The sequence below is a fragment of the Coturnix japonica genome, chromosome 16 (genome assembly GCF_054131305.1).
Source record: "Coturnix japonica strain WE chromosome 16, WE-NBRP24, whole genome shotgun sequence".
Classification (NCBI taxonomy): Eukaryota; Metazoa; Chordata; class Aves; order Galliformes; family Phasianidae; genus Coturnix; species Coturnix japonica.
Window position 1 is genome coordinate 2870831 of NC_140678.1, and position 14738 is coordinate 2885568.

The window sequence follows — 14738 nt, forward strand, 5'->3', positions numbered from 1 at the left end:
AGCTTTTGTTGAGATCTGTGGTGGGAGCTGGACCTACTGAGACAAAGGTGGATCTGGTGTGATGCTCTTCCCCTTTGTGTTTTAGGAGATTCAGATGCTGAAAAGCCAAAAGTGCGGCCGATGGGAAGCAGAGGGCGAGCGTGAGGAGACACTACAGAAGCTCCAGGTAATGGTGGCAGACCTCGGACACCTCTGCAACTTGGAGCAGAGAGACCATTTCCCCTTTGAGCTTAAGAGTAAATGTCACAGAGCTGCCAAACTTAACACTGCCTCTGGATGATGGGGACTGGTCCTTGTCTATGGCTGCCCTCCTCCACCCAGTTTGTGTCCCTCAGAGATGCCAGACAGGATGCCATCAGCAGGCAGTGACAAACCCAACCTGCACATACTCTCTTCTACCTCTTGCTGTAGACCTGGCATGGGACACAAGTGGGATGGTGGTATCCTGTGACCTGCCCATCTCTCAAGTCCTGCTCAGCCTGCTGGATGGCCAGCAATGGCTGAGGGAAAATTGTTATGGCTCAATCTGGCTGGCAGGAGGGATGCAAGCTGCTCTGCACCTCGGGGCAGGAACACAGATGGAAGCACGATCTGTGCAGTCTCTGGGGGCACTGCCTGTGTTTGCTTATCTGAGCTACTGAAGAAGGAGGGGATCTGTCACAGGGCTCAGCCCTGTACCCAGGCACTGCTTTTTATGCCAGGGTAGTATTTCTAACCATCAGATGCCATCAGTCTTGAAGATCAGTTTGTGAGGAAATCCACACTTATAACACCAGTTCAAACTGCACGCAGATGACTGGGTTTGGGGACACATGTTCATATGTGTTTGCATGCTGTGGCTGAATGTAGGGAGGGCCCCCATTGAGAGAGCTGATGCAGACCTGCGATGTCTGGGTGTGGGCAACCTTGTGCTGGGATGCTGATGGAACTGTTTGGTGGAGATAAGTGTGGTGATCTGTGGGCAGCACGTATCAGTGCTGGGGCAGCCACCTCACTGCAATTGTGTCCTTTGGCAGGAGCTGGAGGCACGCAATGCAGAGCTGGAGCGCCGCCTTCACCTGGCCGAGCAGACGCTGGCAGAGACCCTGTCTGAGAGGGAGAAGATCCAGAATGAGGTCACCAAGGTGGCAGAGATAATGGACGTGAAGATTTTTGAGCTCAGTGAGATCCGGCAAGGACTAGCCAAGCTGGTGGAGAGCAACTGAGCAGCAGCATGCTCAGAGGAGACACCTCTGGAGGAGGGGAGCCTGACCTGGGACTGGTCACTGACAGCAATTTTGATCACAGAACAGCCTTGAGGTCTGTTTGGGCAGGATATGCCAACGTACCAGCAGCTGCCTGGACAGTGTGGTGACCAGCCGCAGCCACTTACTGCCCACTGAACAACGAGCTGGAGAGCAGAGAGGGCCTGAGCTCCTGTATCCTCCACAGGAAGCATCTACAAGTCACAGTCAGGCTTCTCTGGACCTTGTCATGGCTGTGGCATGGTCCAGAGACAGCAGCTGTCCCTCTGCTGCCTTCCCAGCCTCCCTGCTGCCACACTGTGTCTCACTGTGTCTCCAACATTTTTACAGTTTTCTAGGGGAAGGGGCTGAGCAGCCTTTGCATTTTTTTTTTTTCAGTAGTTTTTTTAGGGAACCACTTGCCTTTTGCAAAATAAGCTGCTTGTTTCCCGACTTAGGGAGGGAAAAGAGGTATCAGCACTTTGAGGAGTTCACTAGCTCCTTTTCCAGCCCTAACTACATCATGTCTTTCTAACAGGATGCAACAACACTGGTTGCTGTCAGGAGCTTACAGAGGTAGCGTAGTCACCACTGCAGAGCAGGGTGCTTGCCTGCCCAAGTGCTGTTCAGTTCCAGCCTCCAGAGGAAAAAGAACTGCAGGTTTTAAAGCTCTTATTAGCTTAACACAGTGGGATTTAATGAATTCTTAAAACTTCTTTAAGCTGAGAGCAAAGGCCTGGTTGGGAAAGGGGCATTTGAGAAATGGGACATGCCCAAGGGGATGGCCAACCAACTGCTAGATTGGCATCTCTCCTGGCCTCTAAGGGCTGTAGTTAATTGAAATTAAATGGAGCAAATCACAGTTGCTCTTGTTTGGGTTCTTTTTTTCCCCCTCTCTTTTATAGGGAAACAGTCCACAGAGATGTCCTGCTCTGTGTCAGATGAGCAGTGTTCCTTTTGAAGGGTACAGGTCCCAGCTTGCCACGCTTAGCCAGATTAAATGAGAACAGGAGGCATTTGGAGCATGCTGGGACCAGTGCCCTGTAGGGCCTGTGGGAAGTCTGTGGGTTACCGTAGATGTTGTCTAGTTGTAGGAATCAAGCAAGGCCTGAGGGAGACACTGCAGAAACCTGAAAAATCATGTCTCTCTCATATTGTCCTTTGAGCCCCCGTAGTTAGTTAGGAGCATGCATAGCCCTGTGCTGAATGACAAAGCAGTGTCTGTGTAGAAGTAGATAGTAACCTTACAGGAGTGCTGATATGGATTTTGTGGTTGTTTTTTTGCCCTCTTTGCTTCCATAGGTTAAGCAAAGACAGCAGTAACCCTGGGAATGTTTCCCAGGTCTGCAGAAACTAATTACTTAGCAAGCACTGGCTGCCATGTAATGCCTTCTCTGCATCCAGATGGTCCTGGGCAGACCAGCATCAAGGCAGTGCAGTTCCTCAGGGCCTCCCCGTCCTTTCACTCACGGGGTGACCAAGAGAGGAACCCACATCTTCTGCACGCTGCCTGCAAGTTGGGACAGGACTGGGTCTGGCACCTTGGGAATCTGCTGGAGTGGAGAATTGCTGGTGACTCTGTGCTGGATTGTGTCTAGGCAAAGCCCATCCCTTGCACAGGGATGATGAGGAAACACTGAAAGTTCCAGACCTGTGTAGCCAGGGAGGGGTGTTTCTGTTTGGAGGATAATTTTCTTGTTTTTGTTTTTTCTCTCTTTTCTTTTTTTTTTTTTTTTGTTTTAATATTCTGTTGTTTTTGTTGGTATTGGTTTCTGTTTTATTTTGTTTTGCATGAAGTTTTCTCACAGCTGTGTAGGGGTGGAGCTGTTGTAGTCATATTTGTTTCAGGGTATTTAAGAAGGGAAAGAAGCTGGCAAAGTTTTCTGGGGTCTTGTATCCCAACCCATAGCAGTGTTCACATTTTATTCCAACAGGAGCAGCCTTTGAAATAGAGATCAGCTCCAAGAAAGGCCTGTTTTGTCTGCATCTGTTACTGTAATATGTGGTGATGGAGGTGGGGTTTGGAGTATGAAAGAAAAACTAAGCCAAAGTTGACATTCTGATTGTCACTGCTCTCTCACACTTCTTTTCCATGGCTGTGCCCCACAAGGTGGAGCTGGATACAGATTCTGCCCATGCTCTGCATCTGAGCCCATGCCTGTGTTGTACTGCTCATTGATCAGGGCTGACCTGGCCATCGTGCCACACCTGGGTGAGTCAGCTCTGCTGAGGGAGGCTGCTCTTAAGAGACAAGGGAGAGGACCAGAGTCAAGCTGCTGCATGACTGTGTGGGAGAGAGGCAGATGCAAGCTGCAGCACGGTGCTTCAGAGAGTACCTGCTGTCTGCTGCTTCCCCCCATGACCTGCCCTTACCAGGGTCAGGCAGCAGTGCAGGGTGAGACCTGGCTCTTATGCTATTAAGCCTCTTCTATTCCTATATGTATTTCATGCCCTCGAGCTGAAGCCTGCCATACTCAGTGCTGTCTGCCTCTGGAAACTTGGAGCTGCCAAGCTGCCTGCTCCCTGACAGGATGCACAACATGGTTTCCCTGCACACAGCATACCTTGAGGCCAGCAGTACTTCGTATGCATTTGCTGTGCCCTGCTTTTTCTTGTAGTCACAGTCCTCACTGTGCATCTCCATTGTCAAGAACCAGAAACAGAGGTCAGTTTACTTTAGACACTTCCCCACGGGTACTAGATGCAATTCTCTTCCTTGCCAGAATAATCTGAACAGTGGCTTTTTTATGAGATCTGTCCTGTGCTCAGCATTTGTTAAAAGTCTTTTACTGAGGCATTGCAGGGCAGCGTGATGGATGGTTCTGGGAGGCACTTTCCTTTGCAGTCTTCCCTCTTCTAAACTAATGAAAACCCATTCATCACCAGCTATTTCCACAAATGCCCTAAATCTGCACTTAGCAATGAGGCAGGTCTACTGGAGATAATACAGCAGCAAAGCACTAATTCCATCTGCCCCATTCTAATGAGCATTTAGAAAGGAATCCCATAGTGTTTCAGAGCAACAGCTCTCTAACACATCCCCACCTTGCACTTTCCAGCCCCCACCCCTTCCCTGTTTATGCTTCTCTTGCTTCAAAAGAGGAGAATCTTGTGTTACAAAAGCCAGTTTTGAATGGCAAGGCTGCAGTTTGTTTGCTTCTGTCTCACAGTAACAATTACTGTCAGGAACTAAGTAACAGTTGCTTCCTTGCTGGAGGAAAACTGCCACTGATTGCAGGTACCTTGAGAGACCTAATTCTTGTAGCAAATGAGGTTCTTAATTATTTATAGAAAACCTAAGCAGAACATTAATAAAGAGAACATTCAGAAAATGGTTCACATGTGAGATGAAGAAGCAAACAAAAAACCTTGCAGCTGTGCTCTCCTGGCCCAACATTCTGGGCAGTAGTAGCAATGAGTCTGATCTGCTCTCAATGTGGACCTGAGACAAAGGCCCTTCTGGCCAGCTCAGCAAGAGGAAACGAAGCTTTGCTATTACAGGACGTGCCAATAATAGATCCTCAGAAAAAGGATGTCTAATGCAAACTCCATCTGACAGATGCCAATACAGGCCTCCCAGGCTGAACAGGAATGCAAACCCAGTCCAGGCCTAGAGCAGGTCTGGCAGTCAGGAAACCAGAGCACCACCAGCTCTGCCACTGGCGAACTCCCTTGTCTTTTCAGGCTTTCATTTCTCCTCTTCCATGAAGCAATCGCCCTTCCTGCAGGGCTGTTGGATCTCAGTTACCAGCATCTACAAGGTACCTGAACAGCCAAGAGAAGGAAAGGCCAGCACAGGGTGGGCTGGTTAATAACCTTAAGTCTGTGAGTGATTTTGGAGGTAAAATCTTTCCAAAGTAGTGTCATAGAGCCCCCTTGATAATGTGTGATGTGGCTTTAGGTAATCTCATAGCAAAGCTGCTTAACATACTGACTTCAATACCTGTATTTTTGTAAGAGCACACTGAAGCAAGTTCTTGCTGGAGGGGAAGCAGCCAGGCACTTTGTCTTAAATTGAAGGATCAGACTTGGGGGAATTGGTGATTAAATAGCAACAAAAAATAAGTGACCCAACCCTTTTGAGCTCCCTGCGTATGGGCTGGGATACAGAAATCAGATGGTCTATTACTTGGAGGGTAGGTTATTTTTAGTTCAGGGATTGTCTGTTTACACTTGACAGCACAGGCAAGCATCCTCTATGAGTGTAACACCCCCCCTGCCACATGCAGGCACTGGAAGACGATTTCTGTGTGCAGCAGAGAAGGCACAGCAATTAAATGTGTGTTTTGGAAAATGTCCATGAGCTCATAATAAAGCCCCAGATTCTAGTGAGCTTCACAGCCTCCTTTCCCAGAGTAATTTATAATTATTATCGTTATTAGATTGTGGTGTGTAAAGGCAGCCTCTGCTCCAAGGGAAAAGAACATGAGCTACAGCACTAAGCATCTCTGCACAAGGTCCTACCTCCTCCATCAGCTTCCCACCACCCTACCAAGAAAGCAGCAGCTGGAATCATTCTGGAAATGAGATACTTTCAGTAAGAACAGCACTCCAGACGATAGATGTGTCAGCTCCAGCAACAGGTAATTTAAAGGAGCAACATTTTCACATTTCAGACAGCTCACAACTGATTCACTGTTCACAGCCTCTCAGCTCCCCAGTTAAGCACAAGCCTGGGGAGTGAGAATCAAAGAGACCAAATTCAATTTCCTCTGATGCTGCTGTCGACCTCAGCTGTAGGGAACTGCTGTGTTGAAGGGGATGGAAGGCTGTATCAGTTCTATCCCCATGGCATCATCTGTGTCCCCAGGGTGTAGAGGGAATGGCTCTGCAGCACTGACTGTTCCAGGAGCCACTTTCCTTATGGTCACTTGGATTTGCATAGGCTGCCACAAATGTGAATTGTCACCCATTTCTTAAGTTTTCCACCTTGCAGATTTTTTTTGCCTGTAACACCTGTGCGCCCCAGAGAGAACAGGGCAGCCTCTCTGCCTCAGCACTCTTCATCCCATTACAGCCTTATTATTCCCAAGTGCTGGTAGAGCAGCAAGTGAGAGAGGATGCTGTCTTTAGGCTCTGCCTTATGTTTCCACCAGTAGCGAGCTAACAGGGTTTCAAATCCTGTCAGACAACAGACAGAAAAAGGCACATGTGAGATGAGTGATTTCCCTGTAGCTTTACTGGTTGGAGATACTGAAGTCCTGACCTTGTTATGGGCAGATGAAAACACTGAGTCTACAAATTATTGGCATAAATGCTACCTCTCCTGTGGTCTAATACGTCTAAAAGCAGCACAGCTTAGTCATATGGGCCTGGGAATACAAAAATGACACTGGGAAGTTTGGTATCCTATAACAGGAGTCTATGCTTAGGCCTCAATAGTAAGGGAGGATTTGGAAGGATGGCTGGCGGTTCGGCTTGTGAATGCATTGCAGTGCACACAATAGCTCTGATCTCTAATTGCATGATGCTTGCAGAGATCACTTGATGCAATCAGCAGAGCTGAAGGGATGGGGATGAGCACTGACCCAGGATGATCCTGCTAGCAGCACCAGGCAGCTGGGGCCTGCCTGCTGCATGAACAAGGCACAGGACAACCCTGTTCCCTGACTGTTTCCATGTTTTCTTAAACTAAATCTTTAATATCCAGCCAAGAGGCCGTGTGTTGTTTCCCTCTGAACAAGGACCAGAGCCAGCAGCTTGTCCAGAGCACAGAAACTGCCATCTACTGGCTAACCTGGCAGGGCTCCCTGGGGAGAAGTGTGTTTCTGGTAGGAAAGCTTGTTAAGCAGCTTTTTTTAAGGCTTTCCAAACAGCTGAGCTTGTGTTCACAAAGAACATCGGAAGGTAAAGCAGCAGCTGACAGTGTGTGCTGAACCAGCGAGATGTCAGGACAGCTCAGAGAACCCACGTGAAAGCACAGCTGTGTTAAATGCTCATGGAGATGGTGCAAAAAATGCAGCCCCTACAAAGGCATGAGATGGTTCAGCCCAGTGTAAGGGCAGCAAATCCTGCTTGATGGAGAATCAGTAATGCTGGGAAGACCCTTGCAGCATCAGGCTAATGCTGCCTCTGGGCAGCATATATCTTCTGTCAGAGGGAAATGCATTGGCTGGCAGCTGGAAATGGCTGCATCTGCAGCCAGCAGCAGCAAAGCTGAAACATAAGCTCCAATGCAGCTCCGCTGTCTCAGCAGAGATAAATCTGAAGCCCAGCCTAAAGTCTCATTAATTACAGCAGTCTTTCCTTTGCCACAGGAGTCCAGAGCTCTCCTGCCTGATGCAGTAAAATACTTCCTAAACCACACACAAAACAGTCCTTCGTGGTTACAGACCCATCAGCATATAGGCTACACAGAACTGCCAGAACAAGGTGGGAGCTGAAGGTGCACGTGCTTGCTAAGACCCTCAGTGCAGCAGGGCTGAGCAGTGGTTTTACACCAGGACAAGACAGGAGGATAAGGCAGGATGGCAGAGGAGCAGGACCGTCCCACTACACACACCTGGTACAGCTCATGCCTCAGCACCACATGCAGCAGCCAGACACGATCTGGGTGAGATAAAGCAGCATCTGACATACTGAATTGAGTTCCCATAGCAACTCAGCCAGGGAAACCCTCCCAGAGCTGGGGAGCTCGTACACTGCAGCTGTGCTGAGACACAGCCATTCTCAGGCCAATTCTTGCACAGCACTTATAGGGGAACATGCAAGTGCCTGCTTGGGGAAACAGACAAGGGGATCTGTTTACAGAGGAGGGCAGATTTACAGCCAGGAAACAATCTCACCTGTTAGGAGAAGCAGGTCATTATATTCTTGGGGGATGACTGGAAGCCTCAGAACAAAATATCCTTCTTGGAGAGCAGCAATGACAGCTCATACAGGAATATCACTGTGACCCAATGTCCTTTAACCCCAGGCAGATGTAGATTTCTAATGTGGGAATTTAAGGCTTATTTCTATGTCCCAGTTGACATAGCAGTCTCTTTTTCTACTTGGCCACTCCTAAGACTTGACTACAGCAAGAACATCTAGGCAACACTACAGAGAGCTCTTATTGCCAGCACATCTTACCTTCACGTGGAAGGCTGCTCAAGAAAGACAAGAGATATATTAAAAGGAATTTTGAATAAAGCTTTAAGACAAGAGCCTTGATCAAACTCCACATGTCACATTCTGCTGGAAGGAGATGAACAGAGAAACCCCCCACCAGGCTGAAGCAAAGAGACTTCAGATAGGTTAAGAAGTGTTTGTAAGAGGAGGAGGGGAACAACTGACACTCAAAAGCAGCATCAGCACCCTCTCCAAGAAGGCAAGAGCAGCCTGTCCCAGAGAGGATGTCTCTTTAATCTGCAGCTAACAGGCTTGCTCCACAAATTAGCATGCACGAGGCTGTAGAAGCATTTAGTATTCAGAAAGCATCAGCCTGATACAAACCTATTTGCTGCTGCTACTGCAGCAGCTGCCAGTAGTGACAGTGAGCCGTGATACAAGGCAGACTATGGAGTGCTTTTTCCTTCCTGGAGGGCACCCAAGGGGACAAAGCCAGTAATACAGTTCAGGCATCTCCTAACTCGAGCACCACACCCATCTCATCCCACGCCTGCCACAAGGCAGACAGATGGATGTGTACCTCCCAAGTCCCTGTCAGTGCTGTGCTCCTGCATGGTATGAATGCACCACGTGGCCCCGCTGTAGGATTCTTCCTTAAAGGAAATACCAGATTTCCTCTGCAAGACCTCACTGTGCACAGAGCACACTCAAGTCAGGCAAAAACACGATAGGGGTCTGTGTGCCTCCAGAAAAGGAGCTGGGCTCAGGTTGCACAAAGGGACTTGAACACCTACAAGAAGCTCAGTACTCATCCAGCCTATTTCTTGAAATAAGACTGATTTTTATCTCCAAACCATTCTTCCACAAAAGGTATTACTCCCTTCCTCTAAGCTCCCACAACAGCACTTGCATGTGTTGAAGAAGGTCAAACATCCACTCGCTTGTTGCAGAACTATTTATTTGGATGCTGGCCAGAGGACAGTAATAACAGCTCTTCAGTCTCAAATTAGAGGAAGTTCTGAACATTAAACAAGGCACTAAAGGTGAAACCTGAACAGGGTTTTGAACTGATCATCTGCAGAAACTGAGTCCCCAGCAGCCCAGGTCACCAAGTGAACTGTGACTCTATGGATAAGCTGGGCTGGAGTTGAGGCAGACAATCAGAGGCAAGAGTGCAACTTAAACATATAAAGCAGAATTATTACAAGGTTGCATGGACAGTCCTGGGGCAACACAACCTCTCTCCATGTGTTCCAGGAATTTTCCTCTCAGAAAAACCTGGACCATGGTACACATACAGGCTGACCTCATCCTGTCACAGTATTTTTAGACTCTGGCTCAGGGGAGAATCTGTTGATATAAACAACTGTGAGTGGCAAGCACCAGCCCTTGAAAGGGAAAATAAAATGACTGAATGAAGGGGAAGAGAGAGAATGGATCTTTATTTCCCTTTGCAACACCAAGAATTCTGGTCTGGCCTCTCCTTTACCAGAGGAAGGAAACATACTCTTGAAGAAGAGTACGTTCAATCAGGAGATTGAGCCTGCCAGGAAAGGCCCAATCCAGCAGCACTGCACAGAAAGTAATGGGGACAAGTTTATCAGAGTCCCTTCTCCCCTCATCCACCTTCCCCATACTCTCCAACACTAGTTTCAGGTCAAAGTGTCCACATAAAAACTCTTGGATCCCAGCATTCCCAAAGGAGAGAAGCATCGGGGCAGTCCAAGCCAACCACACTCCCTCCATCACTGGGAGGCCAAGGATGTTATTTCTCTTCCTTTGGATGCAGTTTGTTCCGCCGCTCTATTTTCTTCTGTAGTTTCCTCTTCATCTGCAGTTGCTTTCTTTCCTGCAGTGTCTGCTGGACCTTCTCACGGAATTTATCGTTTTTCTTCTTGATCTTGGCCAGCTCTGCCTTCCTTTTTTCCTCCAGATCTGGATCCTGCAATGGCAAATGGCAGGACAGTAGTGATATGCACAGGGACAGTACCAGTTCCTCACCTTTGCTAGATGTCCACCCTGCTTTCAAACCTATGGCTGAGGGGGCTGCTGAAGTCAGACACTATTCCAACACACTTTTCAATATCAGTTGTCCTTTAAGATAAAATTCACCTCCCCAAACAGGAGGGGAGAGGCAAATGTATCACAGCAGTGAGGCAGGAGCTGTCATTTCTTTTCCATATCATAAACATTATACCAGCTACTGATCAAAACTGTTTATACAGCAGCAACTCTCACCTTCCCTTCAAGGATCATTTGTTTCCGCTTATTTATTTCTTTCTTCTCATCAAAATCCATGTACTCCAGTTCCTGTCAAAATAAAAAAAACACAGCAGTGCAATCAGTAGCCAAGCACTGAGTTGACACAGAGAAAAGCAGTCAGCAGAATCTCAGCAGCATGCACACACTTGGTAGCTTGCAGTCCTTCCCCCAGCTATCAGCATCCAGCCCAACACTCAGAAGCACTAAATGCTCTGAAACGTGCACTAATAGAGCTAACTTAGGGAAGATAATACAAACAAAACCCCCACAACCATGGCAAATATTTCAGCACTTTCATTAGAAAAAGGAACAAAAATTTTCAATTATATGCTCAAAAGAAAACCTGCGTATCTACAACCTGATATTAGACAACAGCAAATCTCTTCACTGCTTAAGATTTCCCGTCCTCTGAGAACAAAGGAGCTTCATGTTTGCACACTTACTATTTCACACTCCCTCCTTGTAACATTCACGTGGTTAAGGATGTTAAGCACCAATTTCTCTTCCACAGAAAACTCCTGCAGCTTCAGTTCTAAATCAGGATGAGACATGTACATACATGGTTGGTTATGAAATCCAGGGGCAGATTTTTCAACTAGTAAACAACCTACATAGTTCCAATGAATAGTAAAAGATGTAGCATTTATTGGGTCTATTTCCTTAAAACAAAGATGAAGTCTATGCTCTTTTTGTTCACTTACTGATCTCCTCCTCGATAGCATGTACAAGATGGATGTCATACTGCGTCACCATTGTAATAGAGATTCCATTCCGACCTGCGTGATGAAAACACAGTGACACATGTATCCTGACAAGCAGAGAGAAAGGAAGCCCAACCCATGCCAAATTCCATCCATCTCCATGAGTCAACCTAGCACATTATGGTGACAGGATGCTCCAAAAGGTCTTTATTTGCTCTGAAATAGCAGTTAGGTATTGGTGCAGATCAGACACAAGATAAGCTATCCTCGCAATCTTAAGGCATGATGCTGAGTCAGCAATCTGAGCAGACTTGGCACTGACTGAAAAGACTGTACTGCAGCTGCTGTGAAGGCTTCTCACACTCATTCAGGGCACAGCCCCAGCACTGAGATCCCAGTTTTAGCCAGCTGCAGTGGTGCAGTTTGCCCCACTCACCTGCACGGGCTGTCCGGCCAACCCGGTGAATGTAGATTTTTGGCAGGCCTGGAGTGTTGTGGTTGATGACAACTTGTACAGTAGGAATGTCCAAGCCTCTGCAATGCAGGAAGAGAGAACAGAAGCTGACCATTTTAATACATAAAAGCTGAGTTCCTTATCTTTGCTTTCTCCAAGAACCAAATATTCTCATAAACAGAGTGCTTTTTAATAAGCTTAAGCTATTGTAGGACAAATTCTCATCTCATGCAACCCTCCAACAGTCACAAAAGGGGATAACCTGCCATACGCATCATTTGATATTCTCTCCTAAACCAAGAGAACAAACTAAGCTCTGTAAAAATCACTCTTGCTAGAATACGCACACCGAGGCAGTAAAACAAGACAGGATCACAACTACATTGCATGCAAATGGGCTCCAAAACACAGCTTAGAGATATTCTGTAATGGTAATGAACAATCCTGTCCTACCTCGGTGGGCAGACTTTAAAGCGCTCTTGTTAAACTCACCCTAATCCCTATGGTGATTCTGATGCTTTAAGAGCAGGGCTGTGGCCTTTGACAACAGAGACTGTGGTTTTCTCTTACCTGGCAGCAACATCTGTAGCAATAAGAATCTTAAAGATGCTGGATTTGAACTTTGCTAAAGCTGCAAATCGTTGCCTCTGGAAAAGGAGAATCCTGGATTAGGGACACTGTGGACCCAGACGAGTTGACCCAGATGGCTGTTTGGCTCAGGGAACCAGCTAGAAGCACCCACCTCCCACACTTATCCCATCACTTACCTGTTTCATCATGGAATGTAGAGCTACAGAAGGAAAACTGAACTTTCTAAGCATCATATTCAAGATTTGACATTCCCTTAAAAGGAAAAAGAAAAAATACAATGAAAAAATCAAAATACATCAGGCAAACAGAAAGCTCCTCCCCACCATTTTCCAGCACCCATCAGCAAAAGGAAAGATGGCTGCAGGGAAGTAAAAGCAGCTTGACCTTTTAGCATATTACATTTCTGAGTGGCCCTTCAGTCCCAGGTTGCTCAAAAAAGGTGCTCTTGTACCAAATCACAGCACAGATTGAGGAAGCAAACACCAGTGTAGCTTAAAAGCAGCACAGCGCGAATTTGGGAGTCACAAAAGCACCTCTAGAGCAAAAGCCACCACTAGGAAAAATTCCACTTACTTGCAGGTTTTGGTGAAGATAATAATAGACCAGTCTTCGTGCTCATCCTGGAAGGTCTGGATTAGATGGACAAGGTATGCATCCTTGACTGCTTCGGGTACAAGCAAGTAACGCTGGTCCAGTTCATCTACTGTCCGCACCCTGTCGGGAAGGGACAGTAAATCACTAAAATCCACAGCTTTAGCAAGAGAAAGTGGAACATAAGGGATGTTAGAGACAGTAAGGAGATGAGATAATAGAGAAAAAGCAGGATGCTGCGTGTGGCAGAGCAGAGATACACACTCAGATGCAGCCTCCCAGAAGAAAGGTTTGTTCATGGCCAGGCTCTTCAGCTCATTCAGTGTATCTGTCAGCGTGGCACTGAACAACAGCGTCTGCCTGCGTGTGGGAACAGCCTCCAGAATCACCTCCAGGTCTGCAGTGAAGTCAGCACAGCCCTGCTCCAACAGCCGGTCGGCTTCATCCAATATCTAGCCACAAATAAATGAGATCATCTGCAAGTGTCCTTACAAAACCAAAAGCCTTAAGAAGCAGAGGGAAAAGTATTTGAAAAGAGTGAAAAACCTACCAAGAATTTGAGCTTTTTAAGGCTGAAAGTGTTGGAACTGCGAAGATGATCCGCCAACCTGCCAGGCGTCGCAATGACAACGTGGGGTTTGCGGGAGAGCTCCAGGGCTTGAACCACCATGTCTGCAGTGAGAAACACGCTGCTGTGTTACAGATTGAACCTTGTAAACATGGAATGTGCGTGGCTGGAAAACACCAGCCTTACAGAGGAAGGTCATGGAGACATGAAGAGTCATTCTGCTCCCCCCCCAGCCACAGAATCACAGAATTGTAAGGGTTGGAAGGGACCTCTAGAGATCATCGAGTCCAACCCCCTGCCAAAGCAGGCTCCCTACACCATATCACACAGGTAGGCATCCAGGCGGGTCTTAAATATCTCCAAAGAAGGAGACTCCACCACCTCCCTGGGCAGCCTGTTCCAGTGCTCCGTCACCCTCACTGTAAAGAAGTTCTTCTGCACATTTGTGCAGAACTTCCTATGCTGTACTTTCACCCCATTACCACTAGTCCTGTCCCCACACACTACTGAAAAGAGACCAGCCTCATCACTATGGCTCCCACACCTCAAGTATTTATAAACCTGGATCAAGTCCCCTCTCAGCCTTCTTTTCTCAAGGCTCAACAGACCCAGTTCCCTAAGTCTCTCCTCATAGGGGAGATGCTCCAGGCCGTTCACCATCTCAGTGACCCTCCGCTGGACTCTTTCCAAGAGATCTCTTTCTTTTGTTGTACCGAGGAGCCCAGAACTGGACACATCCCACTCTGTGTTGTCTCACTCACCCAGGCCGCCCACCACCACGCAATCCTTCAATCCCAGCGGTTTCCCCAGCACACGGAACTGCTCAGCGATCTGGTAGGCCAGCTCCCTGCGGGGTAGGGCAGCGCTAAGCGGGGATACACCATCAGGGGACCCCCCCATGGGTTCCTCCGTACCTGGTGGGCGTCAGAACGAGGCAGAAGATGCCGTAGGGATCCTCGGACAGCACCTGCAGCACCGGCAGCACGAAGGCCGCTGTCTTCCCGCTACCCGTCTTAGCGCAGCCGAGGCAGTCGCGGCCTACACGGGAGACCCCCCCCAAAGTAAAGAACGTGAGCGATGGCGGATAATAGAGAACTGCAAGGAAGGGAGAACAAGAGACCAGGCTCACCCTGCAGTATGGGCGGGATACAGGCGGCCTGCACGGCCGTCGGGCGGCTCAGCCCCATCTGCCGCGCCTGCTCCACCAGCCACGGGGCCAAACCCAGCTCCCGGAACGCCGCCATCTTGCTTCTTCCTCAACACCACTGACTTCCGGTCTCCTTCGCGTTCTCATTGGC

General features: G+C 47.9%; 2 protein-coding genes and 1 long non-coding RNA gene across 10 annotated transcripts in view; 2 read left to right on the forward strand and 1 right to left on the reverse strand.

Annotated features, from left to right (window-relative positions):
- The window catches only part of HOMER3 (homer scaffold protein 3), a 34166-nt gene extending 28611 nt beyond the window's left edge, over positions 1 to 5555 (forward strand). For 6 of the 7 annotated variants that reach the window (XM_085517802.1, XM_085517803.1, XM_015886116.3 and 3 more), the window contains 2 exons: positions 86 to 166; positions 1017 to 5555. In XM_085517802.1, coding sequence (XP_085373928.1) covers positions 86 to 166; positions 1017 to 1205 — 270 coding nt within the window. In that variant the 3' untranslated portion in view covers positions 1206 to 5555. The remainder of the gene's footprint in view (positions 1 to 85; positions 167 to 1016) is intronic. The other variant, XM_085517805.1, reaches the window with a different exon arrangement.
- A 125-nt stretch (positions 5556 to 5680) lies between these two features.
- On the forward strand, positions 5681 to 6859 carry LOC146758162 (uncharacterized). Its single transcript, XR_014935089.1, has 2 exons — positions 5681 to 5806; positions 6701 to 6859. It is a non-coding gene; the product is annotated as an uncharacterized LOC146758162 (long non-coding RNA).
- A 2355-nt stretch (positions 6860 to 9214) lies between these two features.
- On the reverse strand, positions 9215 to 14707 carry DDX49 (DEAD-box helicase 49). 2 transcript variants are annotated; one of them, XM_015886111.3, is made up of 13 exons: positions 14570 to 14707; positions 14355 to 14478; positions 14202 to 14287; positions 13423 to 13544; positions 13137 to 13324; positions 12855 to 12995; positions 12458 to 12533; positions 12261 to 12337; positions 11673 to 11770; positions 11237 to 11311; positions 10979 to 11067; positions 10512 to 10583; positions 9215 to 10215 (listed from the first exon to the last, which is right to left on the reverse strand). In XM_015886111.3, the coding sequence occupies exons 1-13, from the start codon at positions 14682 to 14684 to the stop codon at positions 10039 to 10041; spliced, it is 1440 nt and encodes a 479-aa protein (XP_015741597.2). In that variant the 5' UTR covers positions 14685 to 14707; the 3' UTR covers positions 9215 to 10038. The 2 variants fall into 2 exon arrangements, with proteins under 2 accessions (XP_015741597.2, XP_085373944.1); XM_085517818.1 differs by lacking the exon at positions 14202 to 14287.
- Between the last annotated feature and the right edge of the window lie 31 nt (positions 14708 to 14738).